The sequence below is a fragment of the Brienomyrus brachyistius genome, chromosome 15 (genome assembly GCF_023856365.1).
Source record: "Brienomyrus brachyistius isolate T26 chromosome 15, BBRACH_0.4, whole genome shotgun sequence".
In the NCBI taxonomy this organism is placed as follows: Eukaryota; Metazoa; Chordata; class Actinopteri; order Osteoglossiformes; family Mormyridae; genus Brienomyrus; species Brienomyrus brachyistius.
The window spans coordinates 4,668,000-4,688,942 of NC_064547.1; the positions used below are offsets into that span (position 1 = coordinate 4,668,000).

The 20,943-nt window shown below is 44.5% G+C and overlaps 1 protein-coding gene across 3 annotated transcripts; it reads left to right on the forward strand.

Annotated features, from left to right (window-relative positions):
• The first annotated feature begins 1,682 nt into the window (after nt 1–1,682).
• Nucleotides 1,683–20,615, forward strand: sh3gl1b (SH3-domain GRB2-like 1b). 3 transcript variants are annotated; one of them, XM_048976061.1, is made up of 11 exons: nt 1,683–1,922; nt 10,214–10,305; nt 11,704–11,772; nt 12,664–12,736; nt 12,831–12,974; nt 14,574–14,707; nt 15,493–15,651; nt 15,950–16,053; nt 16,258–16,385; nt 16,658–16,705; nt 18,299–20,615. In XM_048976061.1, the coding sequence occupies exons 3-11, from the start codon at nt 11,704–11,706 to the stop codon at nt 18,490–18,492; spliced, it is 1,053 nt and encodes a 350-aa protein (XP_048832018.1). In that variant the 5' UTR covers nt 1,683–1,922; nt 10,214–10,305; the 3' UTR covers nt 18,493–20,615. The 3 variants fall into 3 exon arrangements, with proteins under 3 accessions (XP_048832018.1, XP_048832017.1, XP_048832019.1); XM_048976060.1 differs by lacking the exon at nt 10,214–10,305; XM_048976062.1 differs by lacking the exons at nt 10,214–10,305; nt 16,658–16,705 and having other exon boundaries at nt 1,686–1,922.
• Nucleotides 20,616–20,943: the final 328 nt, after the last annotated feature.

The window sequence follows — 20,943 nt, forward strand, 5'->3', positions numbered from 1 at the left end:
TATTCGCAGTTCTTTGGATTAATGGATTGAAGGTAACCTGTGAAATATTCAACCCCTTCTTAAGTCACCTGGTGACCAGAGAATATTATTGTTACCGCACAATAAGATGTTTATCTTTCAGTAGTAGGTTTGGCTGACATATACGTTAAGGCTTTCACCTCATACATTTTGTCCAACTGTTCTCAGATGTTTTGGACCATATAAGTTACAACTACAGATTCGTTCATGAGCAGTGGTGTGAGAATCGCAGTGCTTCTCCTGTTCCGGTTGGAGGATCTTTCAGTTTCAACCTGCTGGTTGACATTTTCTACAAGACCTACAGCTGTATTCTGTATGCTGACTAATGTGCAGATTAGTTCCTACATCATTCCTAGTCTTGAACTAGGCTTGCAAACTTATGCATTTTCATCCAAAGGACACTGTACTAGTCTGTCTCCCAAAGTAGAATTACTTGAATTAGTTACTTCAACAAGGGTGATCTGGTTTGCATAACAAACCAAATTGTAAGATCTGGCCTTAAGGATAACCTGTGCAAACTGCACATTTTCTCAGCAGTTGTCTAGTTGTTTGCACCCGGTATTTCTTGCCTCTTCATGAAAAATATACCTGATACTTTTGATCCAGAATAAAACACCGCTAATGACGGACAAATTGCATACAAGGACTTAATATCAGTTTCAAAGTATAGGTCAGACTACAAATAGATACATTCCCACATTAAACAGCCAGAACACAAGTAGAATTTAAGGTTTTTAATAAATGATTTCTAAATTATAGTCTAAGAAGGCATGGATAATGAAATTAAATTTCCAGCAACACTACAGAAACAATACAAAATGACAATACAATGTGAAAAGAATCAATTATTCTTATTAGTACACTAATTACCCTTTGGGGGACCTATTATTCAACTAATTTAGATGTTTCACAGCTACAAGGAAAATCCAGAGGGATGTAATTGTTTCTAGAATGCTTAAAAACCGGAGCTACCATGCTATAACTCCAAGGAATGTATAGATGCATGGATCACAACAGCCTATCACATCTCCTAGGAGATCAGTGGCATTTTGCCACTTACAGACTGAGACTTTACAGCTAAATCACTGTTTTGCTCCGAATACGGGCAGCAGTCCAGGTTACTATCTAAAATCATGGCAGCACAATTTGCAGGATTACTAATTTAACTAAACTCTATCTCCACTTGCCACTGTTTTAGTTGTTTTTCTGAAAAGCCACTACACACAACCTAAGACCAAATGAGACTAATTTTTAACGTTATCAACAGTAAAAGAGTATTTACGTGTAATTTTGCGTTAGTGGGCCATAGTGGATCTGGAAGGGGATTGGAATTGCCACAGAAATATTGCCAACCCTCATTGACTGTGAAACTCAACAAGATACACTGAAATTAATCACTGGAAATACTGATTACTCTCCACGTGCTGCGATGGTTTGTTTTTAGCGCACGGGGATTTACACCATTTAAACACGTAATAGCCGCACAAATAATAAAATCTGCGCTAATATTATTGCTCAAACAGCGGATTGTATGAGCAGCGGGGTTCTGAAAAGAATGAGGCTGTATACTGCCACCTGGAGGAGAAGGGGAGCTATGTTCCCACCTGTTCCCTAGGGCCGGGCGCGAGCCCCTCCTGCTCGCGCTTCCCAGTGCCTGGAATGTCCGTATACGCTCCGGCAACAGGAAGTCCTCGCGGTTGCCATGTAATATCCTGACTGGGCAGGGAGAGCAGCGCCGGCTGCGAGTTTATGTCGACTGGAAACAAGTTGCGCAAATTAGCGACTTTTTTTTTTTATTGCGAGGAAGTTTTTTTAAAAGAAAGTAAACGGCCGTGTTGAGAGGACAGTCCGCTTCCAAGATGTCTGTGGCGGGCTTGAAGAAACAGTTTTACAAAGCGAGTCAGGTCAGCCGACAACTTTCTTTTTACCTCCATAAGTGGCAGTGCTGGTTACGAACTAGAGTCAGTTTCTGTTTTCCTGCGACGTATCTATAATCATGCCACTTTACATACCCCGCTGCGTGCGCCTCAGTCTATAGTCGTATAACAGTTTTGTGGTCTGCAGTAGTGTTTACGTAATGCTATTTGTAAGCTGGACCTGGCTAAGTTACTTCTACCCGACTACTGCATATAGTTAAGTTTAAGTCCCCCAGCTAACCAAAGAAAGCTTGTAGTCAGACCCATAAATCACATAGCTAGCCTAAAACTTGCCTGCTTGTACACGTATTCTTAAATGGCTTAGCTAGCGTGGGAGCTGCCATAGTTCGTACGTGTTGCATTTTCTGCCCAAATGCTACGTAGCAGGTCGCTGTCTCGATGTTGTCTGACTGAGATTTACTCGCTGTCAGAAGCTGCGAAGTCCTGTCAACCTTTCTGATGATGCTTGCCGTTGTTTGTGTTATATGTGGTAATACTTTATAATCTGCCAGATACATTGGCTTTTTGGGGCGGCCCTGGATTTGTGTTGGCATACTGCTGAAGTGGGAGTATTGCTTGGTGTATCAGAGGCTTAAGATTTTTTTTATCGATTAATTAACAATTACGAAAACTGGAATATTGCTGTAAGCAGAGGCATTGGTCCTCAATAATGATTTTTTTTACCCATTATTAATACGCGTTGATGCCTGACCTTTATATTCGTATAAAAATGAAATCCAGACAAATTAACCTTTTAAAACAATTAAGCAGCAAAATGCAATATAGTGACGGTTTAAAACCTTACCAGGTATTTTGTCCGGAAGACGTAAACTATTAATACTTAAGCTACGACGGATGGATTAACTTACCTGTAGTATCAGGTTACCATCAATAATAACAACGGTGTGCATGATGATTCATTGTGTATAGACTATTAAACTATAGAACCGTATTAAATCTTGACTGGCAAAGTTGGCTGAGCAGTTGGTGCATTTGTTTAATGTTTATCATTGTGCTATGTATTATACTCTGCAAATGCAGCCAGATTTATTAATTATCTGTCTATGTATGTATTGTCCTTAAGAGAACACATATATTAATAAATGCACTATACGTGTACACACCGAAATACTGTTACAAGATGTTAAATTGCTCAGTCTTGCATCCAAAGGGAAGCAGTAAATTCAATTTTAAAAATGAGATTGTACCCAAAATAAATATGAGCAATTTCTGCTGAGTCAGGATTGTTTGCAGTAAATCGGAAAGGCTGTTTATGATTCCAGTGCATCTCTTGGTGCATGTCTTATGTCTTCTGCCTTGTTTGCAAGCTGGCTGTGGTCAGTTTGTCGTATAGCATCTAAGGCAGTTGACTCACCAAACTGAAGGGGGAAAAAACTTTTATTATTATTATTCCTAGTCTTTTTGTAACTTAAAAAATTTGCCAGACACACATTTATCAAGGTCACAGGAGGCATTTATTTATATATCTAAGTCGAAATCTTAAATATTTTGAAATGGAACCTTTCTCAATCAATAAACTTGTGCACAAATTGTGATGATTTTTTTAAAAATGTTTGATAACGCATAATCTGTAGCTGTTTCTTTTGATGTGCCAGTTGAGCCAGCCAACTTGAGCAGAGGTGGGGTGGTGCATATTGAAACAGGAAGTGCCTGGGCTGATTTAGGGAGTTTTCAGAGTTGTTTGGAAATTGGAATAAAGGTCTAATCATGCATCTCTGCACTAATCAAGGGTCAGTAGATGAGTGTGGGTATTAATGATGAAGATCTAATCCTATTTGTCACTGACTTTCTGTCCAGATCTGGTCCAGATTCTCAATGAGGAGATCTTTATAAAATAGGAAAGCAAAACAAAAAAACAGTGAGGAGTAGGCGGGTGGGGGGTTCAACTGGTGGCTTCATCTCGCATTTAAAGGAGCGAGACACTGGGTGTGCTGCTAAAAAGCTGCTGGGAGGACTGGCAGCTTCTCTGGCAGTTGAAGCTTGCTGGAGGAGCTGTGAACAGACGCCAGATTAACTGACAAATAATAAGGCACCCGTATTGCGATGCTAGTGCGTTTTGTGCCCTTGCTATGCAGTGGGGGAGCATACTGTGGGTGTGATCTCAGTCATGAGGGTAACGGTGTCCTGACAGAAATGCTCAGGGGGGTTGTCACCTGATGAACGTAATCTGCTCCAGTTTGACGCCGGTTTCGTGCTCTGTCATCTCTGCCTCTGTCTTACGGTGTTTGAGCAGCCAGCTCCGCTAAAAGACAACCTTACAAACACGGCCATGTGACACATGCACCATGTAGAATGTCTTTTTTTTGTCTTTCTACCTTTGACAGTAGAAACTTGAGCATCTTGAAGTAATTCAAGTTTCTTGGTTTGGTTGCGGGGAACTATATGTGACATGAAGTTTGTTGATTCAGTGAGCAAATAGAGATGTAGGTTCTTCACACACAGTTTAAACACTGTCAGTTTGAGCTGACTGGTGTGTTCAGTTAAGTCTGGGCAGAGGCTGGGTTCTGGGGCTCCTGCATTTAAACGGCGGGGCTGGTGATTGCTGTTTTTCTCATGTGTGGATCATTGCTGGTAATCTGGGGTTGCATGAAGGATCTGCTGGCTTTCTGTCTTCACCATGGGGCCAGCTGACTCCCACACATAGGCCTACCTCCTCCTCTCCGTGTCAACTGTTACAGGTGCACAATTAGCAGGCTGATAAGATAACCGCTCTCGACAGACCTTAAGTTTCTTGCGTTGTGCTTCATCTTACATTAAAGTGCTGGGAAACTTCTCTTAATGCTGCCTCTTCCTCTGTTTTCCTGTGTAATCATTTGCTTTGTCCTTATGCTGCTTTAAGCTGCCAGCAGACCCTTTGTCTTGCAGGAAGCTGCTGTGATACCCTCTGAGTTTGCCCTCCAACTCTTCTCTTGGCACTTTTCTTCTCTTCGACGCAGGAATAAACAGCGCACTGCTTTGCACTGCGTACTTTTTAATCCTGCCATTATTATGACATTTTGAGTATCAAGGGAAAAACACCCTTAAATTGTATTGTTCTTCCACTCATTTCTATGTATTGCTATGCCTTTCTCACCCTTGTAGGAAGCCCCTACATAAGTGTGTCTTTTGAGCCTCATAAACCAATTTCTGTATGCAGTATAGTGGAGTGTGACAAAAGGAACTGCACCTTAACCAGACTCGCTTCACAGCTTCTCTCTCTCTCGTCTATCCAGATGCCACAGTAATTATGCTAGTAATCAAGTGTGAATGTAAAGCTGAATGTAATGATTCGGTAATAATTTTATTAAAAATGTGCTGCTCGGTTCAGCCAATTGAGTGTCTGTGCTATGTGCGTGCATAGCTTCTCACTTCTTAATGTGCCCTTGCCAGTCAGGCAAGGAGAAGTACGTGAATATAATTACATATATTAGGGTAAAACTGCCAACTCAACAAATGATTCTTTTAGCCATTTCTATAGCTGGGTTTTGAGCTGGAGCAATTTGGGTCAAATACTTGGTCTATGGTATTACCCTGGTCCCACCTGGGAGTGGAAATGCGATCCTTTGGGCCACAACTCCCTGTCCTTAATTGCATCACTGCCTGCTGCCCTAGAGAGCCACATGTAGTCTTTCAGACTATGAACCACTTGGCATAACTAATTAAAAGAGTGTACTGATATCTGTAGGGAGGCAACTCTCTGCAGAATCATACCCCAGTCTCCCACATGAAACGTTGAGATAGACTGCACTGCCTGCTTAGTGACATCCAAGGCTAGCCTTCTATTTCAGTGGGAATTGGTGGGGAATGTGTGTATCGGAATAAATGTTGGGTATGAAATATATTGAAAGAGAGTGGATTTATACCAGTGCAGATTAGGAGGTAATTAAACTGGCAACATCCCATCATGTTTAGAGCCGCATACAAAATGGGCTAGTTTTTATATGTGTTAAAATCAGGTCTGGTTGTCTAATTATGGACAGCATGGCATGTAATTTTGGTGAAAATGACAAATTTGGGATTATTATAATTTGCTCACAGCCTTTGAATTCTTTGGTACTTTATGCAGGAAATTAATGTAGTATGGTGCAGTGGCTCAGTGGGTAGCACTGTGCATTCACACCTCCAGGGTTGTTAGTTCAATTCCCAACCCTGTTTCTGGTTTTGTACATTTTCCATGTATTTTCACAGGTTTTCTCGTGAGTTTCCTTTCACAATCCAAAGGCATACAGTGTGCTGCATCGCGGGCTCTAAATTTCCTGTAGCATGTGCCCTGTTGTGGTCTGCACCAGTCTCATGCCCAGAGCATTTCTTTCATGCTTTCTTGTATTTTTATGATTGATTGCTCACTTCCGAATTCTGATGTTTTGATTTGTTGCCTTGCCTTAAGAAGTACTATAATGAACTAGAATTAGAATTAGAATGGCATCGTGGTCTGGGCTTGTGTGTAATGGGGTGTTCTAGCATGCAGGCTCTGGGCTGCGGTTTCTCTTACTGAGAATGGAGAGACTTCTCACATCATCAGGCTCATAGCAATCGGTTGGAATAGATGGTGCTGTTTTGTCTCCATTGAAGGTGCTTACTCTGTCCTTTAGCAATATGCTATAAGCATGATAAGGATGTCTTCTCACATTTTATTGTTTTGACTTGACCCAGGTAAGCATGGCAGTTAAGGTCATGGGCTTGTGCTGTGCACTAGAGGAGGATCCTGTCCGGTAAATTATCAAGCTGTTCAAATGAGCGGCAGAAAAGTTCTGTGCAGCATCTGTCACGGAATGATTGTGGGGATCTTAGTTGTCTTATTGTTCAGCTGTATAAACTGTTCAGAAAACACAAACAAAGCTCGCGTTCCAGGTGTAAAAAATGGTCACCCGTAAATCACCCAGCCCTTTAGGCCTAAACCTCAAAGGCTTAATGTACTGTAAGCTACCATCACTTCACTGGTTATATATTTTGCAACGATGTTCTGGGATGTTATGCTAGTTTTATACTTTCTTGGTACTGAGTAATACGGCAGTGTGTCAGGATATTAGAGAGAGTCTGCAGAATGGGATAAACATTTGGGACCATGGACACTGCTGTGTTTCCTCTGTTTATTCCGTCTGTGGTTGACACATTTGGGGAGGGGCCTGCATATGTGTCCCTTGGGGGGGGGGGGGGTCTCAAAAATGCACAACATATGTGGAATATTGTAAAAATTTCACAATACAGATGCTACGTAAGAAGAATATTTTCAGACTGAATACACTTCTGAATGTTGTAAATATATATCTGATGATGAGTTTACATGAAAACCAGGTTTTTGCTGAATAAAAGCAGGAGGTTTGTGTGTAACTGTGTTGTACACTCCAAGAAATATGTAGCAGCTTAATATAAATCAAAATGAGTGTTTCATATGTTTGTGCATAAATCTCCCATTTTAGTATGCGTTGACTAAGATGCCGTTTATGTAAGTCTTTGCAAATGTCATGTACATAAATAGCTTTAAAACGTTTGTGTTCAGGGTGAAGTATGCTCTTTATATGTCCTGCAGCAGGGGAAACCCCATCCGCCATACTCCGATCAGCCGTAACATTAAAACCACTGAGTTGAAGTGAGAAACATTGATTATCTTGTTACAATGGCACCCGTCAAGGTTGCCATAATATATTAGGCAAGACAACAGTCAGTTCTTCAAGTTGATGCTTTGGGAGCAGGAAAATGGGCAAGAGTAAGGGTCTGAGCGACTTTGTAATGGGGCAAGTTGTGATGGCTAGGTTAGAGAATCTCCAAAACGGTATTCCCGGTATGCAGTGGTCAGTACATACCAAAAGTGTTTGGTGAACCAGTGATAGGGTCATGAGTGCTCAAGGCTCGTAGATGCTTGTTGGGAGTGAAGGTTAGCTGGTCTGATTTGATCCCACAGGAGACCCACTGCAGTACAGATTGCTGAAAAAGTTTATGTTGACTGTGATAGACAGGTCAGAACACCGTACATCACAGCTTTCTGTGTATGGGGCTTCATTGTCCGTTGACCCTTGTCCACTGCTGAAAGCGCCTACAGTTGTCATGTGAGCACCAGACCTGGACCATGGAGCAATGGAAGAAGGTAGCTTGGTCTAACGAGACGCGTTTTCTGTTACATCATGTAGATAGTCGGGTGCATGTATGTCATTTACCTGTGAAAGAGATGGCATCAGAATGCACTATGGGAAGAAGGCAAGTCAGCAGAGGCAATGTGATGCTCTGGGCAATGTTCTGCTGGGAAGCCTTGGGCCCTGGCATTCATGTGGATGTTATTTTAACGCATACCACCTACCTACACATTGTTGCAGACAAAGTACACCCGTTCATGGCAGCTCTCTGCCACATTTCAAGAATTGTTCAGGAATGGTTTGAGAAAACAGTTCAAGGTGTTGACTTGGCCTCCAAATTCCCCAGATCTCAATCCAACTGAGCATCTGTGGGATGTGCTGTACAAACGAATCCGATCCATGGAGGCCCCACTTTGCAACTTACAGGACTTAAAGGATCTGCTGCTAATGCCTTGGTGCCAGATAACACAGGACCCCTTCAAAGGTCTTGTGGAGTCCCTGCCTTGACGGGTCAGAGGTGTTTTGGCAGCACAAGGGGGACCTTACCCAATATTAGGCAGATAATTTTAATGTTATGGCTGATCCGTGTAGATTGTTTCCATAATTTAAAGTCAGTAGGAGCAGACATTTTCCTGTGGTGACATGCATTCACTTAACACAGTTACTGACTGGAAATGGAGGCACAGCGGCCCGAATTTAAAATGTCATCTCATTGCCAAATAACATTTTCAGTTAGAAAGTCAGCCAGCCTTGAATAACAGCACACATATTTAGCAAGTTTACATTAGAACGATGACAGGCATCTTGTTGAATGCCAGATCTGCTGAGAAAGATGAGTCCTTTTGGCGTGGCACATTGGCCGTTTGTGAAAATCACTTTATCTGACCAAGCCCTAGCTCTGTAAGGTTGGCATGACATTTTCAAGATTGCACACACCTGGTTTAAATAAATACATTTGGGTGTGTTTGTCAGTCCATCTATGTGCTATACAACTGCTTTGTTTCACACTACAGTTTGTTGAATAATATGATTATTATTGTTTTGCTAATGTTGATAGTTATTTTATGTGTACTCAGATTTGAAGTTTGTGTATTTTTCTGTAGAATACTTTGAAATATTTGGTGAAGTATTATGATCGGCCATTTTAATAGTGATCTGATACTGTGGTGACGTGTAGGAGCTCTGAGCAGTGGTGGATTGTGAGTTGTGAATTGTGCTGTCCGGTTTAAGCCCTATGCTGAGGACAGGCGAGTTTAAAAATGCGATTTAAAGTGTAAGGGGAGTGGATGGGCCGCCAGCTAGGCTCTGCTCTGCGCTCTGGGGGAGGGCGAGGCCGCTACATACGTGTGCAGTTTCAAACTTCCCATTTTCCATTGGGCTCAGAGACAGCTGCGAGGAACGGGGAGTGTACGAATTTATTTGAACAATTTTAATGGAATATAGATTTCTTCCCCAACCCCCCGACTCTGGCCATTATTTTTCTTCCCCTGTGAACAAATTGATTCTGCATCCTTGGAAGTGAGTCACCCCAACACCTCTCCTCACAGACTGGGATGCATGAAGGGCAGAGAAGATCTACCGCTCTGAACACGGGCTGCGGGGGGTGGGGGTGGGTCAAATGTCCCCTTGTGGCAGAATGGCTAGATGGGATTAACATGTGGCCGCTGGCTCGTCTTGGGATGAGCAGGGCTAGACCACTTAAGCTGTCCCGACCCCTGTGGCCTGCTGGACGTTGTCAGGTTCCCACTGCTCCTGGCCCTGCACAAGGCAAATACTCTTAAATCCTTATGGACAGACTTGTGTCAGAAGCCAGGGTTCCTCTGCATGGCTACTGACAACAGTCTTTTTTCACTGTGTCGAGTGTCTTCCATGTGCTTTTCATTCCTTTCCAAGATTTAGCCTTGCTTTCTCTCAGTGGGTTTAAAAACAGATTTTCCTGCTTTAACTTTTTTTTTTCTTTTAATATTCCAGTTTTTCCTCTCTTAAATATCTGTGTAAAGTTGTGCTCCAAAGTCTGGGTTTTTCCATCTCTGACCATGTGATCTGCAAGGCTGTGAAACTGCAGTTCACCAGTTTACCTTGGGCATCTTTGTCTGTGTGAGGCAAACTGGTGTGCATTTAAATTTAAATGTGACATTTTGAGTGTTGACCTTTTGACTTTTCTTTCTTTCTTTCTTTTTTTAAACTGACCTCTTTTTTTTCATGTAGTGGACGACGTTCCCGCACTCTTGGTTAAGTTCAGTGGAAAGTTCCTGAGTCATCCCAGAGTCTGCAACAATATTCGTTTCAAATGCTGGAGAGTACGTCCCCACTCTATATGCTGTGTGTTGAGTGTCACGTGTTCACGGTGCTTTCATTGATGTTTCACTGGGAGTGTCCCTCATCTGACGTTTGCCACCCCGTGTCCTGTTCTTATTTGTTCCCTGTGTTGCCCAGCGTCTTCGTGTCCCCCGTGTCAGCTATTAAAGAGAGGTGGAGCAGAGATCTAGTGCTTAATCTGTGTGTTTGTTTTTCACCTTGACTTTGCTCTTGACTCGGCTTCATCAGTTGGGCCATTTTTACATTATTATTATTTTTTTTTTATGTTTTGCCCTCGTGCACCCTGGCTAAACATTAGTATCTGTGGTTGCACACGTGCTACTTATCTGCGTGATACTGTACTGTTTACAGAAATTACAGATTAATTCCCATCAGTACCCGTGTCAGTATATTTCAACGCACAGAAATAAACCTGTAAAGGGAATGTCGATGGCAGCCTGTTAGGTGATTTAGTGTAAATCCATAATGTAGCTCTATGGAGTAGTAGTTCAGAGGGTTGAATGTCTAGAGTTTGCACATTTTCCCCACGTTCATGTAGGTTTCTTCTGGGGTCGCTAGTTTCCCATAGTTCAGACACATCCTAGATAACCTGGTATCTCCAAATTGCTCAGAGCTTGCCCCGTGATGGTCTGGCATCCCATCCAGGGTGTTACCTGGTTCCTGCCTCCAGGGACAGGCTTCCAGTTTCCTGTCACCTTGCTTTGTATGAACAGTTATGAAAAATTGATGGACAGTGTAGTTCATGTGGCTTAATTCATCTTGTGAAGTCTCCTAGTTGATTCTCTTGAAATGGCTTCTTAATGTGCTTTACGCACTTAAAGATCCAAACTGCATCTAGTTTGCAGTAAACTGTAAATGTTTAGTGGGGTTTTCCATTTGACCTCAGTGAGAAAATATGAAGATACACCAAAATCTCCACATTTATGTGTTACATGGTTATTACTTATACTTTTATATTTTCATTGAATCTTTATTTGTTGTAGCAAATGTCCTATGTATTTCTTTATAAGCACGGCCTTTTCCAGTGTCTCGTTGCAGTTAATCACAGTCTCTTTTTCGTAAATAATTTAGTGTGCATGTGCACCAAGGCCCCAAAGCAAATCCCCTGTATGCAAATAAAGTTGCATTGTTTTATTTATATATATAAATGTGTATGTGTCATGTCTCCCCTAGGCCTGCAGAGATGCTGTTCTTTCCATATGGGATTTTTGCAACATTTAGGCTTTCATTTCAGTCTCCACAGTTACTTCAGAACTGCTTTAGAACCCAAAATCACGTTATTTGGTGTTTGTTTGTGGATATTGTTTACGTTTAATAGGCCCGTGACTAATGATTACAGTGCAGTTCACATTTTCAATGTCTCCACTCCTGGCACGCAGATGGTGAGCGAGAAGGTTGGCGGTGCAGAAGGGACTAAACTGGACGAAGACTTTAAAGACCTGGAGAGGGTGAGCCACAGCTACAAGCATGTGCTGTGCGCCGAGGCCTCCGATGCGAATGTCAGGAGTGTGACATTGCTTTGCTTTGTCTGAGATGCAGGAACACACGGCCATGCACTTCCTTTTTGTGGGATTGGCTGTCCCTGTGGAGGCCAGTTTGCCAGTCATTTAGTACAGCTCTTTGTCTCTGTGCTCGAGATGTTTATCAGTGCTTAAGTCTACATGGGAAACAAACTAAGGCATGTATATGTCTCGGTTTCCCCTTGGACTCTGTATCTCCTCTTAATTCTCAACTTACTTCCTAATGCCATTAAAGTCTTATCCATAGACAGCCCTGCATTTTGTTTTCTGTTCCCACATGAAATCCTCGCCGTTAAAACCAATCGGTTCGTTTTAATACCGAATAGAAACAGATGGGCTGAATTGAACTGGCCAAAGGGCCTCCCACAACACGGAATAAGACATTTATTTACAGATGGCCCTTTTCATTTTCTGCGATTCCTTACACTGGGCAGCGTGTCATTTTGAGTGTACTTTCGGTTTGTGTTTTCCTGGGCTCAGATGGCCTGCCTTTCTGAATCATATCTGTCTTTCTTTCTGTGTCTCTCGCTTCAGTATAGTTGGATTTTGTGAATCTGCATAGTAATAAGTAATCACCTTCTGATATGTTTTTCAGTGAGATGTTCATTGTCAGGTTTCTTCATTATCATCGAAATTAGTTCTCTTTCTGCTGGATTAAGTAAAGTATTTTTTTCTGTGTATCATAAGTTGTACCTCATAACATACACAGAAGCCTATTACTGGGAGCTTTGCACAGATGTGAAGTTGTACAAATCCTTGTACTTCCTGTGGTGTAATAGTGTCTGTGTTTCTGCTGTCAACCTGCCCTCTGTTTTATAGAAAGTAGATGTGACGAGCAAAGCTGTAGTAGAAATGATCTCCAAAACCTCAGAGTACCTGCAGCCTAACCCAGGTGAGTGATTGACTTGGGAGTACTTGGGCACTGTAAAATACCTAAGGCCAGTACTGGCCTTGCAGTATTGCCCGTCTCATGCTTTCTCTGTCAGCGTCCCGTGCGAAGCTCTCCATGCTGAACACCATGTCGAAGATCCGGGGCCAGGTGAAGAGCCCAGGCTACCCTCAGGCAGAGGGGCTACTGGGGGAGTGCATGGCCAAGTTTGGCCGCGAACTCGGAGAAGACACCAACTTTGGTGGGTCTTTGTCTCTCTCCGTCTGTGTGTATCTGTCCCTGTCTGTGTGTATCTGTCCCTGTCTGTGTGTATCTGTCCCTGTCTGTGTGTATCTGTCTCTGTCTGTGTATGTGTGTCTGTCTGTCTGTCTGTATCTATGTGTGCATGCATGTCTGCCAGTCTGTGTGTGAAACTGCATGCGTGCATCTATGTGGGTGAGTATGTCTGTCTGTCAGTCTGCGTCAGTGTGTACATATGTGTATGTGTGTTTGTATGTCTGTTGTGACAGTCATGTCCTCTGAAATGTTTTTGTGAGTGCAGCTCACACTCTGACCCATGTTAACATTATTTTTATTCTGTTGGTGAACAGTACTGACGTTTCACACTAGACACCCCCCCCCGCCCCCCCAAGCACTCCGACCACGAGCCAGCCGACAATGCCAGCATTACTTAATACATTAAATACATTACTGTGACCTTGGAAATTCAATACAGTTGTTCTTGCCAAAGTCAATACATGCCAAAAATGTAGTTTGGTACAACTAAAACATTTTTATTATTTCTGACTTCAAACCTCAACACCCTTATTAACTTATCTGTCATATAATTATTTTCTCCTGAAAACAGTTTGTGTAGTAAGTCCATGTTTATCCAGTCCACATTTTGTTCACTACTCCTGCTTTAAGCTTTAAATGGCACCCGATAAGTCGACAGTAATAGACATACCCACTAATTCGTCATGACATTAGACTCTCCAGGCGGACACTTCTTGTCATGTGGACAAGTTATAATGATACACAGCGATTACGTTGGCGGGGGTCAACTGCCCCCTGCTGGGCGGCCATTTGAAGTGACTGCCCATGCGTGGTGTGCCAGTAGCGTGTAACGGAGCAGGCTTCTCCTTTCTCTGATGACCCCTTGTGACTCATAACCACACTGCCCAGAACACAGCGCTTATATATTTGCTTCAACGCTTACAGATCAACAGGCGTGATCCTTGACTGATCCTTGATCCTTGCATATTCCTTGCCTGAGACATACTTGAACCAGCCAGTCCAAGTTAACAAGTGACTCTTAGTGTCGCTAAACATTGCTTTCACCCTTGGAAAAATAACAGAAAAGCTGTTTTACCACTTTTGAAAGTGACAGTAGGGAAACAGCGGTATGTGAGCAGCCTAAGAGCGAAGATGTCATTGTGGAATTTAATTTGGTGTCGTATGTATTATCACATCACGGAATTTGTGAACGTGCCCTAAAGCGGATAAGGTCTATTAAACCAAGTAAATGTGAGATGGATTTTTAGATACTTAAAAAGCAATTTATTTACCTTGTGTTTTGTTCCATTTCAGGCATTTATAAGCCTGCATTTCTGTCGTGGTAATGTAGTTTAGCATATTAGTTTACTCTCGTTTTTCCATACTCTTGCAGCTCGCAGTATTCTGGTCACATTTTTTTCCCCCCCAAGTCCTAGAGTCGAGTTTACGTGATTTATTTTTTTTTGCCTTGCAGCTTGTAAAAGAAAATCAGTCGTTGAGCTCTGATGTGATATTAGTTATGGGGAAGGCAGAGTCTCTCTCAACAGACAGTGACAGCTGCTTGTTTTCTGTGACCATGCTGTAGGTGGCGCACTTATCGATGCAGGGGAGACCATGAAGAGACTGGCCGAGGTGAAGGACTCACTTGACATTGACGTCAAACAGAACTTCATAGACCCTCTGCAGGGCTTATCTGACAAGGACCTCAGGGAGATCCAGGTGACTGACAGAGGTTCACATGCTTCACGAGACCCTTGTGTACACCCAATAATACTTCTCACTGAAGACCAGGTCTGCACAAGCCTCGTTTATGGGATGCTACATATATCAAAAACCTTGTAGAGCAATTCCAAGATGAATTTGCTGGAAGTAGAATAAAATACATTAAAAATGGGTCACGCCAGTCATGGTATTCACTTTCATTGTGACTCAAGAATCAATGATGTATAAACCTCAGTGAATAAGTTGTGTAAGGTGATGCACGAGAGTACCTGGACCAAACCCGCTGCCCATAATTCTCAGACCTGGGACAAAATGACTTCAACTAAGCCCATGATGCCATCTGTTGGGCCCTCATATCCTCGCCCGGGACTTATTCCCCAGTTGCCTGGCCAAGATGGTGGGCCTGACCTAGACTAGGGGCATGCCAGGACTAGGGGTGTTTCTCAGTATGCGTACTTGACTGTACTTGTGTTCTTGTGTACCTGTTTTACCTCGTCTTCCATGGCTGAAGACTGATTCCAATACCCAAGAACAGAAGTACAATGGATAGTAAAAATCCCATCTGTTGCATCCTGGCCCATTGAGACCAATCCCATGATTCATTGCACCCCAAGTTCGTTCTTGGGAGCCAGGTTAGCAAGACCGGTCTTGCCATGTACGATCTTTGCGTCCTTGGTGTTGAGGATCACCCCAAGTTTGCTGGACCTTCTGCAGAGTTTGTTCAGTATTGCGTGCATTTAACAAGGTCGTCATTGGAGCTCCTCACACCTGCCTCTCCTCAGCATCATCTGAAGAAGCTGGAAGGACGCCGCTTGGACTATGACTATAAGAAGAAACGTCAGGGGAAGATTCCAGATGAAGAGGTCCGACAAGCCTTGGAGAAGTTCCATGAGTCCAAGGAGGTCGCAGAGATAAGCATGTACAACCTGCTGGAGACTGATGTGAGTGACGCCCTTTATGCGTCTGCCTGTGTTTGAGGTGCCTTGGTCTGTTTTGAGATGTGTGTTTCTATCTGTATCCGTTTCTTTGAGAGATGCAGTATACAGTGCCATCTACAGACAGAAAACAGGCATTGTATGTGAAAGGTGGTTATATCTGAAGCACGCCCGATTAGCGCACTTTAAGTAATCAGCGATTCAAGCCATGTGAAATACTGCACTGCCACTTAGTGTTAAACATGATGATAAATGAAACAGATGGCCTGTCTGCGAGGTTTTGACCCCCAAGGCGTCTATGCAGATCGAGCAGGTGAGCCAGCTGTCCTCGCTGGTGGAGTCGCAGCTGCATTACCACAGGCAGGCTGTGCAGATCCTGGAGGAGCTCTCGGACAAACTGAAGGACAGGTGGGTGTATCCGGCTGGCCGGTGGACTCGTGGGGTGGGTTTCCGGCGTGGGAAAAGTGCCTGACTAGATCCCAGCAATGCTTGCAGCAGAGCAGTTAAGTGTAAGATCCCAGCTGCATGGGCACAGGCTCTAGTGTTGGTCTGCAGGGCTGGCCGCTTCTGCGCAGGGTCACGCGCATGTTAACTGCGTGCTCTGCATGGCAGGATCAACGAGGCGCAGTCCCGCCCCCGCCGGGAGTACACCCCTAAGCCTAGACCTGTGTGTGACTTCAGAGATAACGACCAATCGAATGGCGGCTTCGCCCCCTCCACCCCATCGACTCGCTCCTCAGGTGAGAGCCGCAGCCAGCGCCTTCCGCCGTGTCGCTGCGCGTCTGCTCACGTGATGGAAAGTGTTTTTCTTCCAGCTACTCGCCCATGACGGCGTGCTGGCCGTCGTGAGCCACACAGCAGCGGAGTCGCAGCATCGGGTCACGCTGTGATTAAACTGTCCGCGTGTGCGTCCATATGTGTGCGAATTAATTCGCCAGTCCTGAAGCCGGCCGCTCGATTGGCTGATTCTAAAGTGTCCCCGCCGTGTGTTCTCTCCCTGTGGCGTCGGCAGGCTCCCGCTTCCAATGCCGCCGATTTTCCTTCCGAAAGACCAGAAACCGTGAGTTGGTTTGTCTGTGTGTGTGGCTGCGTGGGCCAAAAACAGACCACTGTTGTGTTTGAGATGTTGACGGTTTGCCACGTTGCATGTGCTAATGGCAAAATCTGATTCTGCGGTACTAACCTGTGAGAATGCATAAATACATGCAGCCAAGTTTAGTTATTTACTCTTCTGAAAATAATTACGATGACTACTCTGTTATTTCAGATAATAGGAGAGTCGCATCTCCTAGTCGTGTTCTGTAAAATTGCCGTGAATTTTTTTCAGTAGCCTGTTTAATTGTAATAACCATAATATATGCTAAAGATGCCACATCTTAAGTGTGTCCTTGCCTCTGGCATGTAAATAGTTCAGTTAGATGTTGTCCCATGTGTGGTCTACACAGGAAAACCCACAAGGGTGTTGCGTATTAGGCAGGACATTTAACATAAATGGGTTTAGGATATTCATAGCTTTTTATTCTTTAGTCTATGATAGGTTATTTTACAATAGAGTAATTTTGAACTGTTGTGAAAAATTGTACATGATTAAATAAAATCTGGTTTGTATTCAAATTATTTGTATTTAAGGGGGTGGGACTGATTTAAGGAATTGGGTTGGGAATTGTGGGCTGGCGTCTCCTTGCAAGCTGCTCTACTGGAAATGCCAGCCTTGACTTGGGGCAGCTGCTTTGGAGAAGCCCTCAGAGGAGCTGTGAGTACTGAGCTCGGCTTTGCTTCGACGTCCAGTTCTAGGTCGCGTGCTCTATGCTGGAGCGTGCCAGGTGGCCGAGCTCGCAGGGTCAGGCGGGGTCAGCTCCGCACCATGTGTACTCAGCAGGCGTGTGTCGTGTGGCATTCTAACTAAGACTGGGCCTGCCTGGGCCTCTGTAGCTTGGGCGGCCCTGCTGCTCCATCCAGTCCACTCCATGTTCTGGACTGGGCCAAGCCCAGTGTGGGCTGTGGAGTCAAGGGGCCCCCACTGCTTGGATTCCAGAACTAGCCCACAGCGGAATCATCCTACCAGAACTCAGAGTGCTTCCCAGAAGAGGCAAGGGCCCAGATCAGGGAGAGTCACTCCCTCAGGTTCTATTGGCCAGAAGGAGGAGGGACAGGACTGGACGGGGTGGGATCATCATGCAAAGAGCAATACTGGAGATCCCCGTTCTGCTGAATTAGGGACCTGTCCCCCTACCAGCCTAACATTGGTGCTGAAAGTGAGCCCAGCCTGCTGCTTACGTGCAATGTGTTCTGCTCTTGTCTTGTGTCCACCTCATTCCGAAAGCAGAGCTTCGAATTGTCTGTGGCTGTGTCGACACATTGCCCTGACCCCCCCCCCCCCCCCCCCAGCAGCACCTAGACTTCCAGAGACTCCCACTCCTGTGCTGTCAGAAAGTTCTTAGCTTTCGTTGATCTTCCGCAGATGTTTAGACATGGAGAACCCATTAGAGGCTTACCCCAGGAGTGCTGTCTGCTGGACGCCTTTAACACTGAGACGCTTTAGACTTGGCCTTGCTGAGTGGCTCGGTCTCAAACACCTGCCTCTCCCTTGTTGCTTCCTGATGAGCCCCCTCCTTAAAGCCGGTGTCCTCCCCCACCCCCCCCAACTCCACAGGTGCAGAGCAGCCTTGCTGTAAGGCCCTGTACGACTTTGAGCCGGAGAACGAGGGCGAGTTGGGCTTCCGCGAGGGAGACATCATCACACTCACCAATCAGATCGACGAGAACTGGTATGAAGGCATGCTACGGGGCCAGTCTGGATTCTTCCCACTGAACTACGTGGAGGTGATCGTTCCTCTGTCTCACTAAAGAGGGCACCAGGAGGAAGAGGGGACTGAGATTTCACTGAGACCCCAGGGCATTGCCCTAACCTGTACCTTCATCATGGCCACTCTTAAAACACTTAAATGTACACAACATGTCCCCATCACATTTCATAGGAGAGACATCCAGTCTCATATCCATGAGAATGAGGGAAACACTTAATTCAAAGTCACTCGCGCACTTTTTTGGCCCAGGTTTTAAGGGCCATGGTAAATTCTGTATCACTGCTGACAGCAACGCATCACTGTGGTTGACGGAAGAAGTCTGGTCAAAATCTAGAAGCCGTTAGATTTCATAGTATTTACAGGACACACAGAATCAGGATTGAGAGATCAGCTCCACTGTGAGAGATCAGCTCCACTGTGAGAGATCAGCTCCACTGTGAGAGATCAGCTCCACTGTGCAGCATCTCTGGACATTATGCCAGGCTCCACTTCCTGCTGGTAATAAGATTAACTTTGTCTGCAACACAAGTTATTCAGAGTAACCTGACTCCTTAATTTTAGCCAGGCTTCTCCTTTAACCCTTTGCGCTCTCCTGCCAGCCCATCACGGTAAGCAGCTGCATGATACTCATGAATGCCATGAGAAAATAGTTACGGTAGATTCATTACACGTAAAACCACCTTTGTTCAAGTCTGGGGTCCATATTTTCACTTATGTATTAGGCCCAGTGTCATTTCTTTGCAAAATCTAATGTTATAGAACCATGGTCCTTTTTCGGAAGTCCACAGAGGTCTTTGACTGTACTTTGTCACAGTTTGGGAGAGGGTCTCCTTAGGAGTGTTCAGTAGCTCACACTGCAGGTGTTTAGGAGGTATGAGCAATATCACTCAACACAAGAACACTAGACCTATTGGATGGACTACATACAAGCTCTTAATCATATAATGCCCCACCCACTCGGTTCGAACCCTTTGAACTGTTAAGGTCCTTCTTGAAAGTGCAGTAAGACACCCTTCACCATCTTAGGCTGTGCTTTAGTTTGTGTCCTTGGCCTGCCCCGTGTCAGGTGTTTCCCTGCAGGGTATCACCATAGCCAGCCTAAGAACGGAACCCGAAAGGGATAGGAGAATGCTTTCCGCGTCGGCGTCTTCGTGTGCCTGTCTCTAACACTTCGTGTTTTCTCCTCTGCGTGGCTCTTCCGTGTTCTGCTGCTGGTAGCTCGCTCGTCAGCATTGGCATGGGGAGACCTCGCCTTCGTGCGGGTTACCGAGCTCCTGTTGTGAGACCCCCTTCCCGTCTGCTTCTGGCTGGCCGCACTCGGCTCTGAGCCCTGTCATCATTGCCCACCGGGTCGTGGTCCTCAGCGGGGGGGGGGGGGGGGGTGAACGCAAAGCGTCCATCGGGGTCAATCTGGAAGCTGCAATGGCCGTGCTTGGGTGGGAACGCCCCCCACGCATGGTCAGATTACACATCTGTCCTAAATCCCCTGTCATCGTCTTTCTCCTCTGCCCCCTCCCACACGCTGTGCTAATGTGTGACATAACACACAGCATGTTTATTTAAAAAGGAAACGTTTACATTGTCATTTTTAGCTTTATTTTAAAAATGTGTATATCGAGAGGTGAGGTGACTCTGTCTGAGCACAGAGAACCCAAGCCCCAGCCCTCCCCCTGCCTGCCAGTGGGACAGGCTACTGCATTGTTTATTTCCCTTCTTTTAAAGCAACCTTCGAATGCTAATCCCATGAAACAGTGTATTGATGACACATAGGTGCATGGGTGCAGCTGCAGCATGTCGAAGCATGCAGAGAAATGCATGCGGGTTTACTAAAATGTAAAAGCTTTTTTTCCCCTTTCTAATCCAGTCATAGGCCCAGTATTTTAGGGAAAAAAAATAATAATCTGCTATTCCATAGTATTACTTTAATATCAAAACCATAATGCAAAAAAACATACATTTTTATATAAATTTATCAGACTGCATGAAGCTTTATACTCTTGCTTATTGTAAAACATACTTTAAGGGGAAATCTACTTTTATTGTAGGTTTTGCTAAGAATTAATGCAACACTAAATCGCAATGTTCTGTTGTGTATTATCTTAATTTTTTTTGTATTTGCGTCATGGGTTTCTGTCTTTAAATAAATACCAGTTTAAAATGTGACATACTGTGGGGCGTGAAATGACGTGCGTGGTCTGCACTGGGTTTAGAGAGAATTGCGTTGACTGTATTTGCCAAGCCTGACCTGATCAATCATACATCCATCCTCTATAGCTAATTATCCTGTTCAGGGTTGTGGGTGATACCGAGTCCGACCTGGAGGCTACGGGCCCAAGGCAGGGAGCAACCCAGGAGGAAGCGACAACCCATTGCAAGGCACACAAACACACCAGTCACTCACACAGGCACACCTATGGGCAATTTGGTAACTCCAATTAACCTCAGTATGTCTTTAGACTGTGGGGGGAAATCGGAACACCTGGAGGAACCC

Excerpts from the sequence above, each read along its gene's own strand:
- sh3gl1b (XM_048976060.1), top strand. The coding sequence starts at position 1,878 with ATGTCTGTGGCGGGCTTGAAGAAACAGTTTTACAAAGCGAGTCAG. Across the intron at positions 11,773-12,663 it reads ACTTTAAAGACCTGGAGAGG|AAAGTAGATGTGACGAGCAA; the intron begins GTGAGCCACAGC and ends TCTGTTTTATAG. Across the intron at positions 12,737-12,830 it reads GTACCTGCAGCCTAACCCAG|CGTCCCGTGCGAAGCTCTCC; the intron begins GTGAGTGATTGA and ends TTTCTCTGTCAG.